Genomic DNA, 20539 nt, shown 5'->3' with positions numbered 1-20539 from the left:
TAACGTATTTCTAGGTCGCAATACTGCATGGTTTCCTCCTGACAAAATCCTTGAGACAGATCTCTAAGTGCTCAGAGCCCTCTTGGGTCAGGATGCAAAGGTCCCTGTGGCTGGGGACACACATTTCTGCCTGCAGAGCAAACTCAGGCAGTTTGGGGGCAAAGGACTGAGCATATACCCCACCACCCTGTCCCCCCACCACTGCTCTGCTGTGCTGCTGACACCCTCCCCATCCACACCTTCTCTCTTCCTACGCACAGCTGCAAATAACTTGCTACAGACAGCTATTCTCACATCTTCCTCCTGGGCCCCAGGGTCTTGAAGCCCTTCCTGTTACTTTCCTTATCTTTTTCCTCATGCCTTGCTGTGAAAAGCACCTTTCCCCACTGACCTCATGGCCTCTGGCTGCAGGAACTCGAGAAGTTTGGCACTTGGCACGGCGGGCCTGGTGCTGCCCAAGGCTGAGCTTCCCTTGTCCATGGAGGGTGCCCCCATGAACAGGTGCCTTCTGGCGGTGCTGGGCTGGCCGGGGCAGACAAGCTGCTGGCAGGCACTTGGCTCCAACACCGCCTGGAGTGGGCCAGGAATGGGCTGCCTTGATGGAGCCAAGGCAGCACCTGACACAGTAACTTAATATGAATTATGGAGTCCATGCCAATAGTCACCTCCCTGGTCACTTCCTTATAGGCCAGCTCCATTGAAACCCCTCAAGTGACACTTCCTGACTGCAGCTGAGGATCTGGTCTCCAGGGTTTACATTTAAAGACTGCACACTGTCTAACTAACCAACACTCACAAGCACACACTCCCCCCTCTACAGACATGGTTCTCAGGCCTGTCCTCTGAGAGCCTGCCCAAGCACAGGGGATAAGGCTTTTTACCCTACTCCAACTGCAGCAGGTGCAGTAAGAGAAGACTCTTGATATTCAGACTGTAAAAAATGAAGGCTACAAGATAAATGCTGCCACTACAAAAAAGACAGAGGAAGACAGAGACCAGATCACAAATCTGGAACTGCAGCATCCTTAAACAGAGCTGTTGGTCAGGACGTGCCTGGAATGTGGCCACTATCTCTGTGGCAGTCCCTTGTCATGATCACACACTAGATACACAAGATGCCCAGCTCTGCAAGAAGTCCATACTGCATGCTGTGTTCTCACTTAAAAGGCTCTACAACAGCACTCTAAAGTAAACTCTGGTGACTCTGCTGCCCTTACACAGACAGCTATGTACTGTAAAGGTGAAACTGGATTCAGTAAATAGCCCTGAGGTGTATTAAGTGTTGTGTTTCATTCCCAGCAGCCACTTTCTATTTTTAAAAGGAATTAAAAAACACTCAACTGTCTGGTACCTCACATACTCAAAACACATCGTACCTCACGCGGCTTTAGCCTGTTAGAAAGCACCTAGGCTGAGCCCAGCTCAGTAAGAACGACTCCAGGTCTCGTGTGCCATTCTTACAGGCAGCTACGCTTAGGAACAACTTTACAAGGATGGTGTGCCCAAGTCCAGTGCACGGCTATACAGCTGCAGTCATGGGGTTCTTCTGCCTGGGATCCTGCTGCCTGTACTGGTACTGGTCTGGACTGGTCCCGCGGTGTCGGACCATTTCGCTGTAAGCTGGCGCTCGGTGGGGCTGCGGAGGGGACGGCGGCACGTCCTGCCGGAGGGGTCCTTTATGCTGGTGTGCCATGGGCTGGCCTGGGTAATACTGAGGGTACCTCAGGTCTGCCGCTCTTGTGTCCGGCACACGGATGTAGTTCCCCTTGGATGGGTGGATAACAGGCTGTCCTCCGTGGTAGTAGGGAAGATCTCTCTCTTTGTACGTTACTCGTGGCCCTGTTAAATATTCTAGAGGCTCTGCAGGTCCACGCCTGAGGAGGAAAAAACATAGTAAAGCACATAAAAAGGCAGTCTACTAGCGCAGTGATACATTATTGTACATACCATCTATGTTTACTTTGGGAGAGGAAATGCCACCTCAAGCATGACAAGTCCTGATGAATGAAAAGAACTTCTGAAGGATAACAAGCTTCCCACCTGCATGCTACAAAAGTCTGTAACATCCAGGACACTTGAGGAAGGGTCCAGTACACATCACAGCCCTTTTACAATGGGGGAGCACTGGAGCCCTTCAGCTTCTAAAGTCAGTCTCCTGTGATCCATTTGCCATAATGGAAACAAAGCTCCTTTAAACAATGCATATTTGACTGAATCTTATCTAGCCTGAGGATAAACAGATGAGTTGGGTCTGCAAGTCTGCAAATCCCATAAGCTTTACATGCACAAATATTCACGCTTTCCAGGCCATTTCCCACTATTCTCTCCCAATATGTCAGCCTGTAAAACTTTCCAAACACCATAGTTGGAAAAACTGGGGAAGAAACACTGGGGATGTCAGGCTATAATACCTGTGTTTAATGGGCAAGTTGCCAATGAGGTTTCAAAAAATCTGTGATCTAAAAGGCCTGATATTACAACAGCCCTGTAACTTGTCCGCATCAGTATGGATCTCACAAGCCCTACTTCATGTGAAAAGCAACACGTGAATATGTCATCCCCGAGGATGTGCCATGGAGTCCTCTCTGTAGCCTTCTGCATCTTAATTTCATGATTTTCACTAATGAAGCATTGATATTTTTTCCTATTACAACTTAACTTGTGATACTTTTGAAATGGCAAAAATAATTGTTCTCACAGACATGTCACCAGAGCATCCCCAAAAGTTCAATTTAATTAGGAGTTTTTGCCAGTCTGACTGCAAATGTCTTTGCACTTTGGACAAAACCTCTCATTGACTGCACAGGAAGCTTCTCTCCAAATGAGAGCTTAGGGAAGAAGACAGAGTTTTGACCTAAAACAGGGGCTGGGAGTTGATGAATTATATAGATCAATTACACCTGCTCTGTGTCTTTGGGACTGAACTCATCAACTGTTTAAATATTCTTTGCATAGATTATGAAAAAAGTCATCATTCGGGTACAGCATATCAGGTGTTCAAAATTTGTCAATGACTCTCTTGTTCACACAGAGATTTTACAAGCATGCTCCTTCTTTCTTAACCTGGGCTCCCAGACTCCGTTGGAACTTGTTTAACATGTAGTAAAACAAAACATGTGGTTTTCTGCTGCACTCGTTTAAGCCCATGGGGTAAATCACGGACATAGGCAATGAACAAACATTATCTGCCTTGAAATGAACCTACAATTCTCCTCCTGGAATAACTTAGTGCAAATGTTTCCTGTTTAAAATGGAAAGAGCAAAAGGAAGCATTCCAGGCCTTGGACTTTTAGGACCCTATGCTCCCCAGAGACTTTCTGCTTTAAAAACAGAACATTATAAAAGACAGGCACTCCCAGCTTCCCCCCCCACCTCCTGGTGAGACAGTCCAGACAAAGTGCTGAAGGGCCTGAAGCCACTCTCTGAGATACCAAACCACTCTTAACCGTACGTACGGAGACAATTACCGTCACTGCTCACACACCTACACCTTGCAACAAAGCCCAATTTCCAGAGCGGGCCAAAGAGCTGCTCCACTTTTTTTTCCACATGCATGAAGGCTTGTTCACTAGTCAGTCCCATCACACTCAGCTTTAATGCCTCTGTGCACAAAAATGTACTTCCAATCATAAAAGGCTCTGCAATGGTAGGAACTGCTTTGTGTCAAGCAGCACACCAAGAGGAACAAATGTCAAACCTACACCCATCACCTTTTAATATAAGGATCATGCTCAAAACCCTGTACATTCATTTTATAAGGTGTTCTCATCAGCGGCTATAATCAATGAAATTCTTGTGGATCACATTAAAAAAGGACTGAGCTTGGAACCTGATCCAGAATTCACTGAAAACCCAGTGGTAGCTTTTGGACAGAGCTCTAACTGCAAACTGAATTACTCTAAAAAACAAATTCAAGATGAAATGGCACCAAAATGATGGCTGACAATAGGACTGAGCCACCAGCATGACATACTGAGCCTTCAGTACACAACTCATGCCTCAACTGACACCAGACGTCTGCAAGGTGCAGGAAAAAAAGAGGGGGACTTTGCCAACCAGCCAAAAGAGCTGTTTCCAGGAAAACTCAGCCAGTCTAGCTTTAGCAATGAGTGTTACGCTGCTGCCACAGAAGCTGTGACTGTGCAGAGGGCTGCGCACTCAGGCTGCTCTGGCCCAGGACTATGCAGTGAAGATGGGCCAGGGCAATCAAAGCGTGCCAGACCTGAGACACGGCCCCAGGCTGCCTGAGCTAATGCCATCAGATCCCCATTGCTGTTCCCTCTCCTCGAGAACTAAATCCACCATCACTTCCCTTACAGCTAGCACCCATCTGTGGCAGGGTAGACAAACTGCAGAACAACATGTGGGAAGAGCAAAATCTTTCTTTAAAAGATAAAACCCCAAGCTGTTCACTGTCAGCACCAGTTTCCTTTCTCTGGGGGCAAAACACCCATAGGTGGTGTAATCCTTGAGTGTCTTGCCCAGAGTCACAACTTAGCAGCTGGGAGGACAGGTTGTACACAGAGACCTGACAGGAACCACTTCACATGAACCTCTCAGGAAAGCCCCACGAAGACAGAAGGGATGAGAGTTATTTTAGCAACATTGGGGATAATACAGGCAGTGATCTAGCAACAATTAGCAGAACTTTTGCCTGAGTAAAACCTTGGGAAACAATGGTGACTGTCCAAAAGGCTGACTCTGGGCAGCATGACCGAGGGAGATTTCACAGAAGAGATCCTCATGGCTGCTCCACACTCCAGCTCCCTCCCCTAGCCATCCCAGCGGGTGTTACACTCGCAGATACACAAGCTACAATGGCAACACTTTTTTCCCCTTTTATGGCCAGCACAGCATGTTGAAGGCAGATTATTTCCCGAGGATTCATTCTTCCTCACCTACCCCCCATGCCTGGTGAAGTTCACTCTCAGGGAGCTGCTCACAGTGCAACTACCCAGCCTACAGAGTTTCCATGAACCTTTTATCTGACCAGTCTTAAAAAACAGGAAAAAACTGCCTTTTTCTCCTCAAGCGTGGCAATTAACCATCAGAAAGTTAAACTTTCTAAGGTAAAAGAAACATCTGCAAATACCAAGCTCTGCCTGCAGAAATGCTGTCACCATTAGCAGTAAGTCTGGCACACTGAGGGCAGTTCCCAGCAGGAAGAGGATGGCTCCTCCGAACCAACACCCCTCTCACTTGATAGCTCACGGTGTAAAAGTATATGCTGTTGTTTATCCTTAAAGAAATTGCCAAAACAAACCAAACCAAACACTTTCTATTTGGCAGTCCCTTGTAGATGCTGTGCTTGTTTCTGCAAGAAGGAAAACAACTCCTACCTTTTCCCTCAGCAGACACTGCCACCTCTGAGGGGGTCCTAATGAAATTCTTCTCCTCTCTGCACTGTTTTTGTTGGCTTCTGATGAGTTCAGAGTTCACAGGGCCATATCACACCTCCCCAGTGACCCATGGTGTGGGGGTCAAACCAATAATCTCAAGTGGAAAATCAGTGACCCAGGGGAGTGATCAAAAATCCACAAATTGGGTCAAGCAGGTCCAGCCACTCAAAAGGACCAGGCCAGGACCGTGCCCTCTGAGAGGACATGCTGAGTAGGAGCTGCTCTGACTGTCAGCTGTTTTCCAGATTTTTGGCCATTTGTTTGACCTGGGGATACAGTGCAATTAATGGCAGGCAGAAGGCAGGGAAGCTGACACAACATCCTGGGAAGGAACTGATCTCAGAGCTCAAAACCTGGTTTTGCTGATAGTTCAGCTCTGCTGGGTCCCACTGGAAAGTGCATTATGATGTGGGTCTAGCTAAAAGCAGAGGCTGCTGCTGCAGGAAGCAATTGAATGAAGGGAGAGAGAAACACCAGGCTCCACAAAGGAGTGCAACTGGTGGGGCAGAGTGAAAACACTCCTCAAAAATGTCATGAGCAAGGTGTCCCTTAAAATGGTGCCCCTTCTGCTTTGAGGAAGTAAAGTCTCATCTTCCTTCCCCGGCAGAGAAATTACAGATATCACACAGGCAGTTGTGAATGTGTTTCACTTCATACGCTGGTCTGCAGGTCTACCAGTTCATCTTTTAAAATGATTTACCAGTTAACAACTGTGATCCATTTTGAGCATTAAGAGCACAAAGTAGCCTTGTCCAAGTAAAGCAGGTAACTTGTGACTGATATTCAATTAACATGTTGTTATTTTCTCTATGACAAGTAAAGCCTAAAGCAGGTTTGTTTTTCTATCTCGGCTTTATTAATCTTCCAAGCATAAAAAATATAGTATTTTCTGGCTTTACTGCAGAATTTTTAAGAGCTTCTAGGTTTATTTAAAACTGAACTACAGGATTTGGAACACTTAGGAAAGACTTCTTTTACCCAAAATATTATTTAGTCACAGGTATCTGAAGGTTTCAAAAGCTGTAAGTAAACACTTCTTGCTTTCTGCAGTTCCCTTTTTTTTTTTTTAACCCCTGTTTTAGTAATTCTTCAGCTGTGGAAAATCCTACAGAGTAGACTGGCATAAATACCTGATGCTTCAAAAACCTAATCAGAAAAAAATATTACATTTCAGGTTTACTGCATTTCATTGATAACCTCCATTTGCAGGTCACTTTTAACATCCTTGGAGACATGTGCTTGGGCTATCTGAAAGGAAAGGAAAGCAAAATGAAGGTCTAACTGCTCGTGCTGTGCCCCATCACGTTGGGGGTTTGGATTTCATTGTGACAAAGGGTTTTTCTTCCCTCTGTTCTATAGGGAAAGTCACAGAGGTCACCCTCTTAGTACCTGGTAAAAAGCAAGGAAGGGAATGCTCTCTTCTTACATCACTATCTCCTCCTTGCTGCTGAGGGAATATTTTGCAAGGGATATAATCTCACATGAAAACCTGCTTTCTTACTTTGTTAGAGAGTACTTCTTGAAATAAGCTTCAAAGACAGCCACAGACTAAGTAGCAAATGGAAAGCCCACATTTGGCTGCAGTCTCTTTCATGTCTAAGCAAGACATACAGAGACTCTGGGTGATGGCATCAGACAGCCCAGGCTGTGATTAAAGAACAGCAGAAAGCAACAAGATCCTATCTGTGTCCAAATTCTCAGTGAAAAACTCCACTGTATGCAGTGTGATTGTGTGATGTTTGTTCTCAGCCAGGAGGATCTATTTTAAAGAAGAAAAGAGAAGCTGATGTAAGAATTAAATTATGCAAACAAACAATCTTGAAGTATCAAATACATTACACTGTGTCTTTATAAAGCTCTTCTCAACAAACACTAAAAACAATTAACAGAAAAGATCACGTAGTGCCTATCTCTCCAGATAAAGTATTAAAGATACTGCAGTCCTGTTTGTAGTCAGTGGCTCTAAGAACTCCTGTTGCTTAATATTCAACATGCATATAACATAAATAAATTAATGAAATTTCAAATCACTGCAGATTTCAAAGAAATCACTGAGATGCATTAAGGTGGGTCTCTGTATCTTAATAGGTGAGATAATCCTATAATAAATATTCTTTGCCCTTTCAGATCAATACCTCCCACAGCCAAATAAAGGGTTTGCATTTAAAATTCATTGGGAATCAAATTTGGTATCTTAGTGCTGGGAAGACTCTACAGCACAAGGAAGTGCTCAGTGGGTGCTGTCTGTGAGAGAGGCTTGTGCCCCACAGAAGAAGGCAGATGTCTAGCAATGTCATACTAACCTCAAACACACCATGCACACGTTATTTATGGGCTGAGCTGGTGGAGGTGCTTCCTTCTCCTGTTCTTTTATCAACAAAACAAGGCTGAAAAATCAGATAACATAAACGAATACAATCCCTGGCTCTCATGTAGCACATGCCATGCAGAGAGAGCTGTTTTTAGTTTGAGGACTCTGTTTGGAATTCCTTCAGTGTCAGGTTTCCAGTTACCAGACCCTCTTCCCTGGGCCAGGCACGACTGCGGTCGGACTGGATTAGCAGAACACTCTGCAATGTATATTACACAGCTTTAACTTCTACAGGCTTTGCAGACCCATAAAAATAATGATCATTTAATGACCTGCATTTCAAGGTGGGGGTGTGTGTGTGTGTGAGTGGTGGGTGTAAGAGTGGAAGAATCTCTCTTCCCGTTTTAAAAAGAATTCCTGTTTGGTTTGGAGAAGGACGAGTCCAGATAGTTTGTTTGAAATTCGAGCAATACATTCCAGATGCAATGCAGGCAGGCCTGATTCTCTTCTCTTGCATGCACTTTTGCAAAGTCTAAAGGGGTGCTAACTGGCCTGAATATAAGAGTTCTTATGCACAGTTTCTCTCTCTTCAATATCACAGCTTAAAATATTCAGAAACAAACAGTTAAAGCACCATAATCCCAGCAGGTAAGTGGTGTTTATATTTCTCTAGTTGAAGTCCAGCCTAAAAGCAGCTGGAGAACTAAGTCCTTTACTGTTTGCAGAGGGCCACACCACAGAGGTGTTGGGCCCCAGCTGCTCCCTGGACCATTTTTAGCAATTGGAGACATTTAGGTGTCACACTTGCTTTTACATCTAAGACCAAGGGTACAATTTACTCACATACCAGCCTTCCATGCAGGGGAGCAGACTGCAGAAACAACGGTAAGACAGGCAAGCAGTGTCTGACAGGTTCAAAACTTTAACTGTAAGATTAGGTACGACTTCTTATGACAGCATGAACAACTTATTTTGTCTGCAAGAAAATAGATTGTTCTCAATCCCTAATGGAGCAGACTATGTCACAGGCTGGTTAACATCAGAATTCAGAGTGTCATTTAATTAAACTCCCTCCCATCAGCAACCAAACCATAAGACAGTGTTGCTGCTTTGCTCCAGCATTAGTTTATTTTCCACAGCAAATCTCAGACCAGTTTCTGATAATCTCATCCTGCAGGCAAAGCTCCCCTTTCTCTCCTTCCCTAAATCCAACCTACAAATATAGGAACTGTGACAACCAGGATTAAAACCCTGAAATCAACAAAAACAAAACCCGAAATGTGCTAGCTGGTGCTCTATAAATGCCTAAAAAGCATTCACAACAACTAGTGCAATAATCCTTCCTACTCAATTCCTCACTTGTTTTGTTCATATGCTCTCAGGCATGGTACATCTCTTCTACCAGAAGGCATAAAATAAAGTAGCACCTTTTGAACAAGACATTGCTATTCTGTGATCTCCTCAAGCTTAAAGGGATCTTAAGTAGATTGGTACTTTAAGTAGCGAGTCATTACAACATGTGTCATTTCAGATGTTCCTCATTATTCAGCACAACATAATGCCGTGTGAGTCATTAACCTCTGGGCACTGGTAACCTACTCTCAATGCTAAGCAGTCATGCTTGTTGCTCAGGAACCCCCATGCTCCGTTGGGGAGAGACCTGGCTGAGATTTCAAGGTCCCTTTGGTCTTTTGTTTTGCAGATCAGTGGGACCAAAAGCTCTTCCTATAGACTAAAAGAGTTCTTGGCCTTTGGTCTTCTTAGTCACATTTCTGAGATGATGCTGACCAAGTTACGTTGGAGGGGAGTAAACTTTTTAAAGCCAGCAAGAGAAGGAACTGTTTAGGCTTCTCAGCTGAATTTTGCATTTAAACGCAAATTCAAACTAGTACAAAAAAGTACTGCCCCTACTGGAGCAAGATGCTGAAGTGAAAACTGTGCTATGGTAATACTTGCCCTGTCTCACTGTGCAGCAACTCCCAACAGAGAGGGGGACCCTGCTCCCCTGCCCTGAGAACAGCTTTCCTCAAGAGCAGGCAGTCAGGAGAAGGGAGCGAGATGCAGAGGTGAGACCCCAACACAGGCTTCAGTGCAGCAGCAGCACAAAAGGCAGAAATGGCTCCTGGATCCCTTTGCCACATCCTAAGCCCTGCTGGAGGTCTCTGCTTTTTTGAAGGGTATCAGAGTAGAAATTAAGGAGACTGTGGTGGTTTAGGAGCTTTTAATTTGATTTAAAAGAAATTCTGTTGCCATAGTCAAAATTGCTTTTCAGCAGGACTTGATCACACTCCAGAAGAGCTCCTCCCCAGCAGGGAAACCTCTGCCCTTTGCCTGCCCATTCACAGCACAACTGCTATCCATGCTGGTTTTGTGGAGTGCTTTCAGAAATGCATAAACCCAAATTCTACCCTGTTCTCATTTTTCATTTGGAATGAATTTAAAGCATGGTGACCATTCAGCTGTACTATTCAAATGATTTTCAACTAATAACAGAAATCATTAAAAGAATCTTCCTAAGTAATAATAACCTGGGCCCAGGTCTTTACTATTCAGCCACTGGGACCTTAACATGCTGTCTGATCTTTAGTGGGCTAGTAAAAACCTGTAAGAAGTGGTTATTAATGTTATTACCAAGCTTTTAGGCTTTTTTTTTCCTATTAGAGCATTTCTCATTTAAATTAAAGCACTCCTTGCAGCACTTTCTCCCATTGCCATGATGAAGCATGGCTGTCAATTCTGCCTCCAATGGCACAAACTGGGTAGTAAAACCATGCTTCAGTAAAAAGGGAATACGTAGCTGGTTATTTTTTCCTTCAATTTGTTTCTTTCTGGTCCAGACATTCTGTTAAACTCACTGCAACATATCATTCTTTTTTTTTTTTCTTTGTAACAAAGGCAAAGCTCAAGACCCAGAGAAGAAGGATGGCTGTTTGCAGGGGGGGCAAGAGGGACCTTAAAAACAAGCAGCTCTTATTTCTTTCTTCAGGCAGTATTTCAGTCCCCATTGTTTCCCTACTGCTCATGTACTGATTTTCTCCTAAACAGCACAAACAGCCTGTACATCCTCCCCCCCAATATTTTCTTTTGTTAGAACCTTTCATTTCTATACAGGCATTAGATTATACATTTCCTGGCTTGCCGCACTCCATTAACACTCTGGTAACCACCCATTTTCTGGCTAGCCATTAAACACCACCTTTCATAATTGAGATTTAAAGGCTCAGGGCATGATAAACAGCTGAAGTTATAACTTTACAGCTGCCTCTATAGAAGTGTGTAAATCTCCAGATTTGGAAAGGCAAATCAGTTAATTGGACTTGCATTAAGCCACAAACTTTGCGGGGGCTCTGACAGCAGATGTCCTGAAGTCGTGCTTTAAATAACAAGGGTCAAACCCTCAGTCCCACGGGGCTGGGACAGACGGAAACGTCCCACCCGGTGCCCGGGGAGCGGTAGCGCTGAGCGCAGCTGCTGTGGCTCGCAGCCGGCCCGAGCGCCCATTCCAGCTGTGTTTATGCTGGCTCCTTCCTGCGGAGCTCCTTCACTTACACCGGCAGCAGCGCGGCCACTCCCCACTGGACCCGCTCTACCTGCCGCCTCTGCCGGAGGCAGCCCTGGACTTACCACGCCACCTTTTCTGCCTGTCAGCTCACAGGCTGCTCTCAAAGCAGCACTCACGAGTTTTGGGACTCAGCACAGCTTCCCCCTGCCCCTACCTGCGGCTGAGGACACTTGTGCATGACCCTGAGTCACTGCTGGCCAGGAAAAGTTCAGAACTGGTGACATTCGGAGCCGCAGCCACCAGTCTCTTTAGGGGCATGGGTAGTAAGAGGTTAACCTTCGGTCGTGAGGCCCAAGGGCCTGTGCTCCACCTCTGCACGAGTTATCTCCCGGTTGCTGCATTTAAAAATACTGTATGTAATTAACTGTTATCAGGTTGTTAAGCAGCGTGCTGAAGTGTGAACTTATCATTCAATTGTTTCCTTTATTTACAAAGCCCTGCCATTCTCTTAGGCAGCAGCCCGGGACAGGCTGTTGACTTGCTCAGATGAGGAGGGTTTGGCAAGCCAGATCCTGGGAGCAGAAGCAGATTCTGGAGAAGTGAGACACAGACGAGAATCTACAAACACCCCCTCAAGATGTCCTGTAGAACAGCTGTGCTTGAAAGAGACACGCACACATGGCACCACTGCCAAATCCATCACTGCGAGGTTGCTTTGAGACCTGAACCACTGAGCAGGGAGGAAACACACAATACAGCTCCCAACTGCTTTATGGGCAGAGGTGGAGTTTTTACTCATGTATATGGTATTAGCTGTAATGCCTATAGATATACACAAATATGTTCCATTCCCACACGAAAACAACATAACTGCTGACTTTCATACACATCTGAGCTCAGTTCTTCCCTATTTAATTTGCTGGACATTGTTTCCCTAAGCAAATCTGGAAATCAGAGGTCATCATGTTAGACCACAAGATGGAGGTGGGTGGACAGGACAACGGCACAAGATGTCACAGCCCCCGCTGTCCTCTCTGCCTCCTTCAGCAAGGCCTAGGCTTGGATTCCTAGAACCCATCATGTTTTTTACCACTATCCCCTCCTGGCCTGGCTACTGTTCTCTTCTTCGCTTTCCTTGCCAGCAGCACCAGCCCTGGCAGTGCCAGCCAGGTGTCCCAAATGACATGAGACATCACCACATCTGTGTGATTTTCTTCCATGCATTCCTGGCCTGGGGCAGCACCATGCACCCACAGGGGGATTTACTTGCATGGTCCCTGGGCATGCAGCATCCTTTGCTCTTTGGGAACTGGTGCAACCACCAATGTCCCTGATCAACATGCATCCCCCCCAACACTTCCAATACATGAGATTTGTAGCTTCTAAACAAACTTCTGTGCCATCTGTGCACTGTGCTGCATGACAGACAACAAGATAAAATTTGCAACAGCAAAGACCTTAGAGCAAAACAACCTTTTCGAGAGAGCAAGTACAGGCTGTTGTAACAGTTCTATCAGCTTAGTCATGTATCTAGAACAGAAGACATCAAGATCCTGAAGCTGAAAGAGCACACAGCTGAAGAAAGAAAAAAATGCTTTAAAGACACACCAAAACACTTTGTCCTTGGCAAAGCGATGTCAATAGCTGGGAATTAGTGATACCTGAGAGGGGTGACAGCACAGCACTTGGAATATAGGGTAGGGGCAAGCCAGCATTGAGACAGAGACAGGTTTTGGACAGCACTACCTGGTGTAGACTTAAATTTATTTTGAAAGGACACATACATCATGTATCAAAGATGTGCAACAAAGTCTTACATGCAGGACTGGATGCTGGCAGCAGCTTCAGCTGACATTACAAGGAACAGCACCACAATCAAAGAGGCATCTCCACCCACCCAGGAAGGCTGCTGTGTGCCGTCAGAGAAGCAATAGTGCTTCCGGATATGAACCTGGTAAGAACCTGGCCAAGATTCTCAACAGCATGTCTCAATTTAGCTGCGAGAAAAAAAATTAAATCCAACCACCCTCTAACTTGAAACAATCTTTTACATAATGAATCAATCAATTATCTTTGCTCTAGTATGTTCAAATCAAGGGAATCATCATTGAAAATAACAACCAATTTATATAGCTCATTTAAAGCCACAGTAAGCGAGGCTGCTGATTCACTAATGAACAATAAAGGTCACTACTATAATATCTCTCCAAGTATTTTCAGAATGTGTAGTGTGATAGACTTGAAGTGGCAAGTTCATAAAAAACCCATCAAGATACTTTGCAGGGGAAAGTAAAGATGGAAAAACATCTGTGCTTTGTCTGGATACAAGACTGAGAAGAGGGAATAACTTCGATGCAATGAAGAACTTTGTGCCCCAGACTCATCCAGCCCCAGTCAAAGCCTCTGGATGTCAATGGAAGTATTTCTATGATCTTTGGATTGGGCTTTTGTATAGAATGGTATCTGCAAGGGGAGGAAAGGGCAGGCAGAGAATGAAACATCTGTATCCTGGAATGAAATCAGGAAGTTAAGGCTTGACAGCCTTAGACAGCAAATAAATTGTACCTCGGGTACTAAATGTAAGTTGCTGAAATGCCTCACTTCAAGTGGAAACATTCCTTTTCAGTTGTGTCTTTCAGGTATTCAGAGAAAAGCCTGACCAGAATGCTGCTAAATTATGTTTTACTTTTTGAGTGCCCATGATCTAGAAAATGGTGCATACATGCAATTACAAAGAAAGAAGACATTCTGCCAAGATGAACAACACACCTCTGCTCTGTGGATGTTAAATGCATGATCATCAACAGTGTGGCAGCTGGGGCAATGTAGCTGAGTGTGCCCTAATCTGCAGCATCATGTTAGGGACTATTACCAGAACCAGATGTTTCAGAGGAAGCTGCAATTCGTGGACAATTAATAGTTTGCAAAGGTCTTACAGCATAAAAGAACCCCTCCCTTCCTCCTCAGATGTTAACTCAAACAAAAGCAACTGTTGGTCTAAGCTTGGGTTTGCACAAAGGTGAAGGTTTCAGAAACACAAAACACTTGATGACATTTCTGTACTTGCAGATGTTGATATTAAAAACTCCCAAACATGATAATATTTAACCTTGACAGACCTACTATTTGGAGCCTATAGGAAAAAAGCACAATGGAGTAGAGAGAGCCTATGATGAGTTGAGAAAGATGCCTTTTCCAAATCCCAATGTTAAATCTTTAATGCTGACTTGGATTCCTCTTAAAAAAAAAAACAAACAAACAACAACAACAAAAAAGGTGTAATTCTACTGCCAGTAAAACAGGATTTTCTTTAAAGGAATGTTGCAACATTTCAAAGGTCCCCCTTTTTAATGAACAAAAAGTAAAAGACAGAAACATCATATTATCTCAAGCAGCTACAATATAACCCATTACTCAAGAACATCATTATAGTTTCTAAATCACAAAGTAGCATAGTATCCTCCATTTTGAGGATGCAAAATCCTCTCTGTATACTAAAGTCCCTTGAAAAACTTATAAAACTTGAGGTATAAACTAGCACAACTGAAAATGAAATATCTAAGGAGGAAAAGACCAGGGTTAAGGGTTCTGTATTGATTTTTTTTCTCCTCACATTGGGATTAAAGTGATTTCAGCTGGGACCCAGAATTACAGATGTAATTATAATTTCCATTTATATTTTTAGACTGTGTACAAAGAAGTGTAATAATGGACAGCTGAACATTTTCCATTGTCCATTAAAAATGAAATGTTTCTGATGAAATCTCTATAAGACCAAATACCGCTGCAGCAATCTCTCAGTAACAGATCTGGCTTCAGATGTTTGGTGAGGAGAGACAAGGGAGAGTTCCCACCCCCTCATACAAAGAAATCAAACCAAAATGACATTAAGGTTGTTATTCCCCTCATATATTAAAGAGATTTCACGTTTAGATTAGTAACAAGTCTTTTCAAAGAAAAAGTCAAATTATCATTAAATAACCTTTCTCGACATTATTTACAGAGTACGTAACACAAAGCATTGCATTAAGGAGGGATTATTTAAACCACATAAGGTGTAGGGAGTGAAAAAGAGAGATTTCTCCAAGTACCACTGCCTGTCTGCCATCCTTCCTTCATCCTTTACAACGTCCATTTAAGCCCAGGTTTCCTGGAGCTCTCTGATAGCAAGGCAAATAACCGCTGTTGAAAAGCAAATTGTATTCAAGGTAAAGCAGGTGCTTAAGTGCTCTGATGGATCTGGGCCTAAAAATTCAAGTTGTAAACCCCAACTCAATTTCAAATGACTAATTGAATTTGCCTTTTTTTTTTTTTTTAAATTCCCTTTCGTTTTAAACTGATCTGCTCTGTGCTTTCTGCCACGAAGCGTGGTGCAGTCAGTACTGCAGCACAGCCCGTCCCACCACGCTGCTCCCTCTTGCCATTCCAGAGGGGCAAAGAGATCCACACAGAAATGCTCAAAAATGCTCAAACCCAGCACTGGTGTGTTCAGGCAGCCTAAATTCAGTCTAATTCCCGAGTCAGTGAGAAACCCAGATGCCTTCAGAGACCCCTACAAAGCTAATTAGAAGACTACCAGAAGTCTACACACAGCGAAGTCACATGGGTTTTCTGAGCACGGCTACTGGGATCCTCAAGGCTTTTAACTGATTCTGGAAATCTTTAATCGCTGAATGTACAGCTGTAAAGTGTGTTTGCTGTTTGAGCATCTTTGGAGGAAGGATTGTTAGCATCCTTTTTCCTACATGCTTTGTCCCAGCTATTGTGTTGGCTGGTTGAGTTCAGTTCAAGAGCATATCACTATTATCTCCTTAAAAAAGCAAAACAAGGGGAGAAACTGTGGCCGTACCATGCTTCTAAAAATACATTCTATACTGAAGACAAGTCAGTTCTCAGTAAACAAACATGCCTTTTCTTTAAAGCATAGGATCTCAGATTGAACCAAAACTCATAGCAAAAATGCTAAATGAGGGTCCAAAAACTGGAGACACATGGGTAAATATACAGCAGCACACTAACTAGCCCCTAGATCCAAGCAAAAATCCAGTCACATGAATTTTCACTGTGAAATCATCCTGAGATTGGTTTTTCTTGCCAGATTTTGCCATGATCTACGACAGACTGCTCTCAAAGCATCTCCCTTCACCTGTAAAACAAGAGCTATTTTTCTTCTTTAAATGAAGGAAAGTGCCAGCAACTCAATATCCAAGGACCCCTGTTGGCTTGGGGTTTTGCTTGATAACCTGGGCTGGGTTTTGTTCACACATTTCCTGCCCTCTGGATGGAACTCTGACTGCCAATTTCCAAGGCACTGTCTCAGACTATCTAGTGCACAGATCCAATCTCCTTGCTGAATTACTTCTGGGGTGGAACAAAAATGGCAGATAATTCACTTTCTATTACAGTTAACACTCTCCTCCACTTGCTTCCCACGTATGTTATACAGTAGATGTGTTTGCATGTTCTGCTCTATTTTTTCAGCTGTTGCAAGCACATAAGCTATCAATTACACTCTATGCAGAGAGAAGATAGTGATTTGAGGAACGGCTTCCCGTTTATATAACTCCTCACCTAATCACTGCTCAAACATTTAAATGAATGCTTTTGGGCAAGAGGCCTGAAGTAGAGAGATTCCTTAGGTGCTCTCTCCCCTGCCATTTCCCCCCTCATTGAATGGTTAATCAGAGCAGCATAATTCTTTAAAACTAATATTTATTCAAACAGCTGCAAGATCCCATCTGCTCACACAGAACAGAGGACAGAAGCAGCGGAGGCCACAGCAATACCAGGCAGAAGCCAGCAGAAGTTGTGTCAATATCTCTATATCCAGCCCAAGTTATGTTTGGCAGACAAAGATTTTGAGTACAGTAAAGACATTACCATTACCCTAAAGATGTGGTTAAGTTTTTAGCATATGCATGATGGGATTTAATATATTTTCAAAATAAAGTTTGCTGAAAGTCTGACTGGTGGCCTATGTGCTATTTAAGACCAACCACACACCTATAAAGTTTTGCTGCCGTGTTTCTGGCATATCCATGACACGCTCAATAGCTCATGCATATTTTTCCAAATAAGCATCCACAAAAGAACAGTATCACTGTGCATCTTATGCTTTGTTTATGCCATATTTGAAAGAACTGTTCCAGCAGAAAATTTTGCACAGGTGCTAAATGACAAAATCAGTGCTAATTTACATAACTATTAAATGCTAGAACAATGCAATCTTTTCCAAGCCTGGAAATGAGGGTAAAGATTCTTAAGAAAGCAGGAATTAATCTTCTCTAACAGGGTAGAATAGGAGTTTTAGCTCTATGCTTGCTCTTAACAAAGTTACTGTTCCATAACCACTAGTGATCTGAATGTTTGCAATTCTTCAACATTGAATCACATTCATTTTTAAGGACTACTTTTATTTCACTTATATATCCGTGATAAGATTGGATGGGCTGAAGAAGAACACATAGAGCATGAAAAGATGTATTTCTTGCTAGGATATCCAAAATCTGGACAGAAACTGTTAACATTGGTGGACAGAATTCTGGGGGAAAACAAGTAACCTAATCAGAGTTTGTCAAATTACTACCAGATTGACCCAGACAGCAAAGAAATCAAAAAGTATGCTTCAACAGTGGTTGCATTTCAGCCTAAACTGACTGCAATCATTAGGAACACATCCACGGATCCAGTGGTTCTGGACCAGGCTCATACTAGCTTCTAGTAGTAAATTTCTGGCTGTTCTCAAGCTGGATCAACACATCCAAAGCATGACTTTCTAAAGCATCATACTTGAAGAGCAACAAAAAAGCCTTCGGTGAATATGAGCGAAGACATTTGGACAAAGCCCTCTAAAGTTCAGCATTTTCCCCTGATATGTTTAAGACTTCTGTGAAGAGAAATTAAATATGTCACCTCCTTATGAAATGGAAGCAGTTTGGCTGCCAATTGTCTGAGCTGTGTTGAAACAGCTGCTCTAGCAACTGTTTTTACTATTAAATTCTTCAGCAACTCTCTTAATCCCAAATTAGATACCTCTTTCCTTTAATCACCAGTTTATATAAAAGCTCTTTCCTCACAAGGCAGGGTTTCAGCAAGGATAACAAACAAGGGCAGGTCTGCTCATTGAGCTGCCCTTGTGTTTCTGCACTCCTCACATCTCCCCCACACTGCTTCTCATTTCTCGGTGGGTGGCACACGGAGCGCTCACGACTCTGTCCCCTACATGTTTGTAAAAGAACACAGAACTAGATTTGAGGTCTTAGGATTTCACAGCTTGTCATTACCTTGCAGCATGCAATTAAGACTGTCCACATACAATTCACTTTCCTACTTCATCATGATCTTTCCCCTTTCCTAAACATGTACATAAGAATACCTGTAACTGACTCTCTTTAAATGGCTTGCTATTAAGAAACTTGAAAGTTGCCATTGTGACAGCACACTGTCACGTAGGGCTGTGATTCTAGTGTGGGATTTTTTCTGGTTGTTCTTTTTTAATTTTATTTTTCTTTTTTTCTGTGTCTGCTATGCAAAGCAAAGATTGGATGGAGACAAAGGAATTGAGACCTAGCACGGAGAACGAAATGCAGTCTGCCCCTGAGCAGAGGGTGCCACCGCAAAGCCGCTGTTTGCTCACAGGACATAGCTGAGCAATGACACAACGTACGGGAGGTTCATGCACAAAAATGAGAGCTGCAGAAAGCTTGCTCAAAAATTTCTAACCCAACATCCTCAAAAATAATACATATTTACACCTGATACTGTTGGCTTCCTACATTTTTCCTTTGTTAGGTGTTTTCAAAGCATGTTTGCTGACAGCCATCTTTCAGCTGCACCTCCAGACGTGTTTATCAAGGGAAAGCTGAAGCCAAGAACTGCAGCAGAGTTGTCTTATTTCACAATGCTCTTTCTCACCTTTGCAGCCTAGAGCCCACACTTTTTGATGAGTTCTGAATTACAACCCGGCATAAGCAGCAACATTTTTATTCCAAATATCCATACCTACAAAGCAGCCAGCTGAGCTTCCCAGTCCGCTGGTCTCCTGAGCCATTTCAATATCCATCTTAACAATGCAATGGATGTATTTGCATTTTGGAGCACACATCTTATTCCCCAGGTTTCACTCAGCACATCACTCTGTTGATGCATTCTATGGCATATATGCTTTTGGTTTTTAATTTAATCTTCTTCCTAATTTGCATTCACTTATCTTTTTTCCACAGATCCTTCATCTCAACCTAACCATTTTGTACTGACACTTTTTTTCTTTCATTAATATTTTGTTCCCTAACATTTGTTTTGTTCTTTTACTCACTGGAGGCATAGTTAATACAGCTTTCTTTTCTGAGGCAATGTCTCCAAGACTTCATTAAATTTTATAATATTAATTCAAGCCCTTTTGTTCAAATGCAATATTTTCCTCCATCTCACATATTTTTAAGCATAATTTGGTGCCCTTAGTTTGAGTGGGAGGTCCTTATGCCTGATTATACACAAAAATTCATACCAGATCCATGTTTTCTGTAAATGTGACACTTGAAAGTATTTTTATTTAGTCGGCATAGTATCTCCTTGCAAAAAGGCTGGCTGCTTAGTTTCAAAATATTAATTGACTTTTAAACTATTCCATATTGCATTAACTGGCTTTTTGCTATGAGGAGTTGACTGACTTATTAGGAAAATTGACAAACCCCATCCCTGTCTGCCTCCTTCTACACTTCCAAAGTATTCTTCTGAGACATCTGGCTTTTAGTGGTTTTTTTTCCAAGCTATGTCCCAGTTGTTACAGACATTTTCTTTAGTCAATTTTCTTTAGTTATTCCCATGGAAATTATAGAGGTGGCCTGCCAGCTGCAATCCATGATTTGATGTCACGAACCTTGACCTTTCTGACTTTCTAAAGTATACTTTTTCATTATTTAGACTTAATTTGGCTTGGATGGAGGCATCATGTTCATTTCAAGTGATATTTCTATTTTATTAGAAAGCTGGAGGTATGTTTTACAACTAAATCTCCTCCCTTTTCTATTCACCACAGAGATTTCTGAAATTGTAATCCTGTTTACAAACTTCTTTCCTCCTTTCAGTCAAGTCTTTAAAGACACAAGGCTATTTTTTGAAAGGTCTGTAGTACACTGACCCTTTTCCTACTTGCTCTGCTTTTAATGCCTGAGATTCTCCCTGTAGAAGGTGCATACACAGGTTATTTATGAACTCTGCACATTTTTTGGACAAATGTATTTTGACATCATATATGAAATAAACTCTTCACACTTCACACATGGCACTGAGGTGCTATTAGGTACCATGGCACACCTGAGCAAAGGT

The 20539-nt window shown here is 43.0% G+C and overlaps 1 protein-coding gene across 3 annotated transcripts in view; it reads right to left on the bottom strand.

Annotated features, from left to right (window-relative positions):
- Positions 1–252: 252 nt before the first annotated feature.
- The window catches only part of PARD3B (par-3 family cell polarity regulator beta), a 383490-nt gene continuing 363203 nt past the window's right edge, over positions 253–20539 (bottom strand). For all 3 annotated transcript variants that reach the window (XM_084209781.1, XM_084209782.1, XM_084209783.1), the window contains one exon: positions 253–1874. In XM_084209781.1, coding sequence (XP_084065907.1) covers positions 1520–1874 — 355 coding nt within the window. In that variant the 3' untranslated portion in view covers positions 253–1519. The remainder of the gene's footprint in view (positions 1875–20539) is intronic.

This window comes from Fringilla coelebs (genome assembly GCF_963513975.1).
Source record: "Fringilla coelebs genome assembly, chromosome: 7".
Lineage (NCBI taxonomy): Eukaryota > Metazoa > Chordata > Aves > Passeriformes > Fringillidae > Fringilla > Fringilla coelebs.
This window is presented reverse-complemented; position numbering and strand designations above follow the sequence as displayed.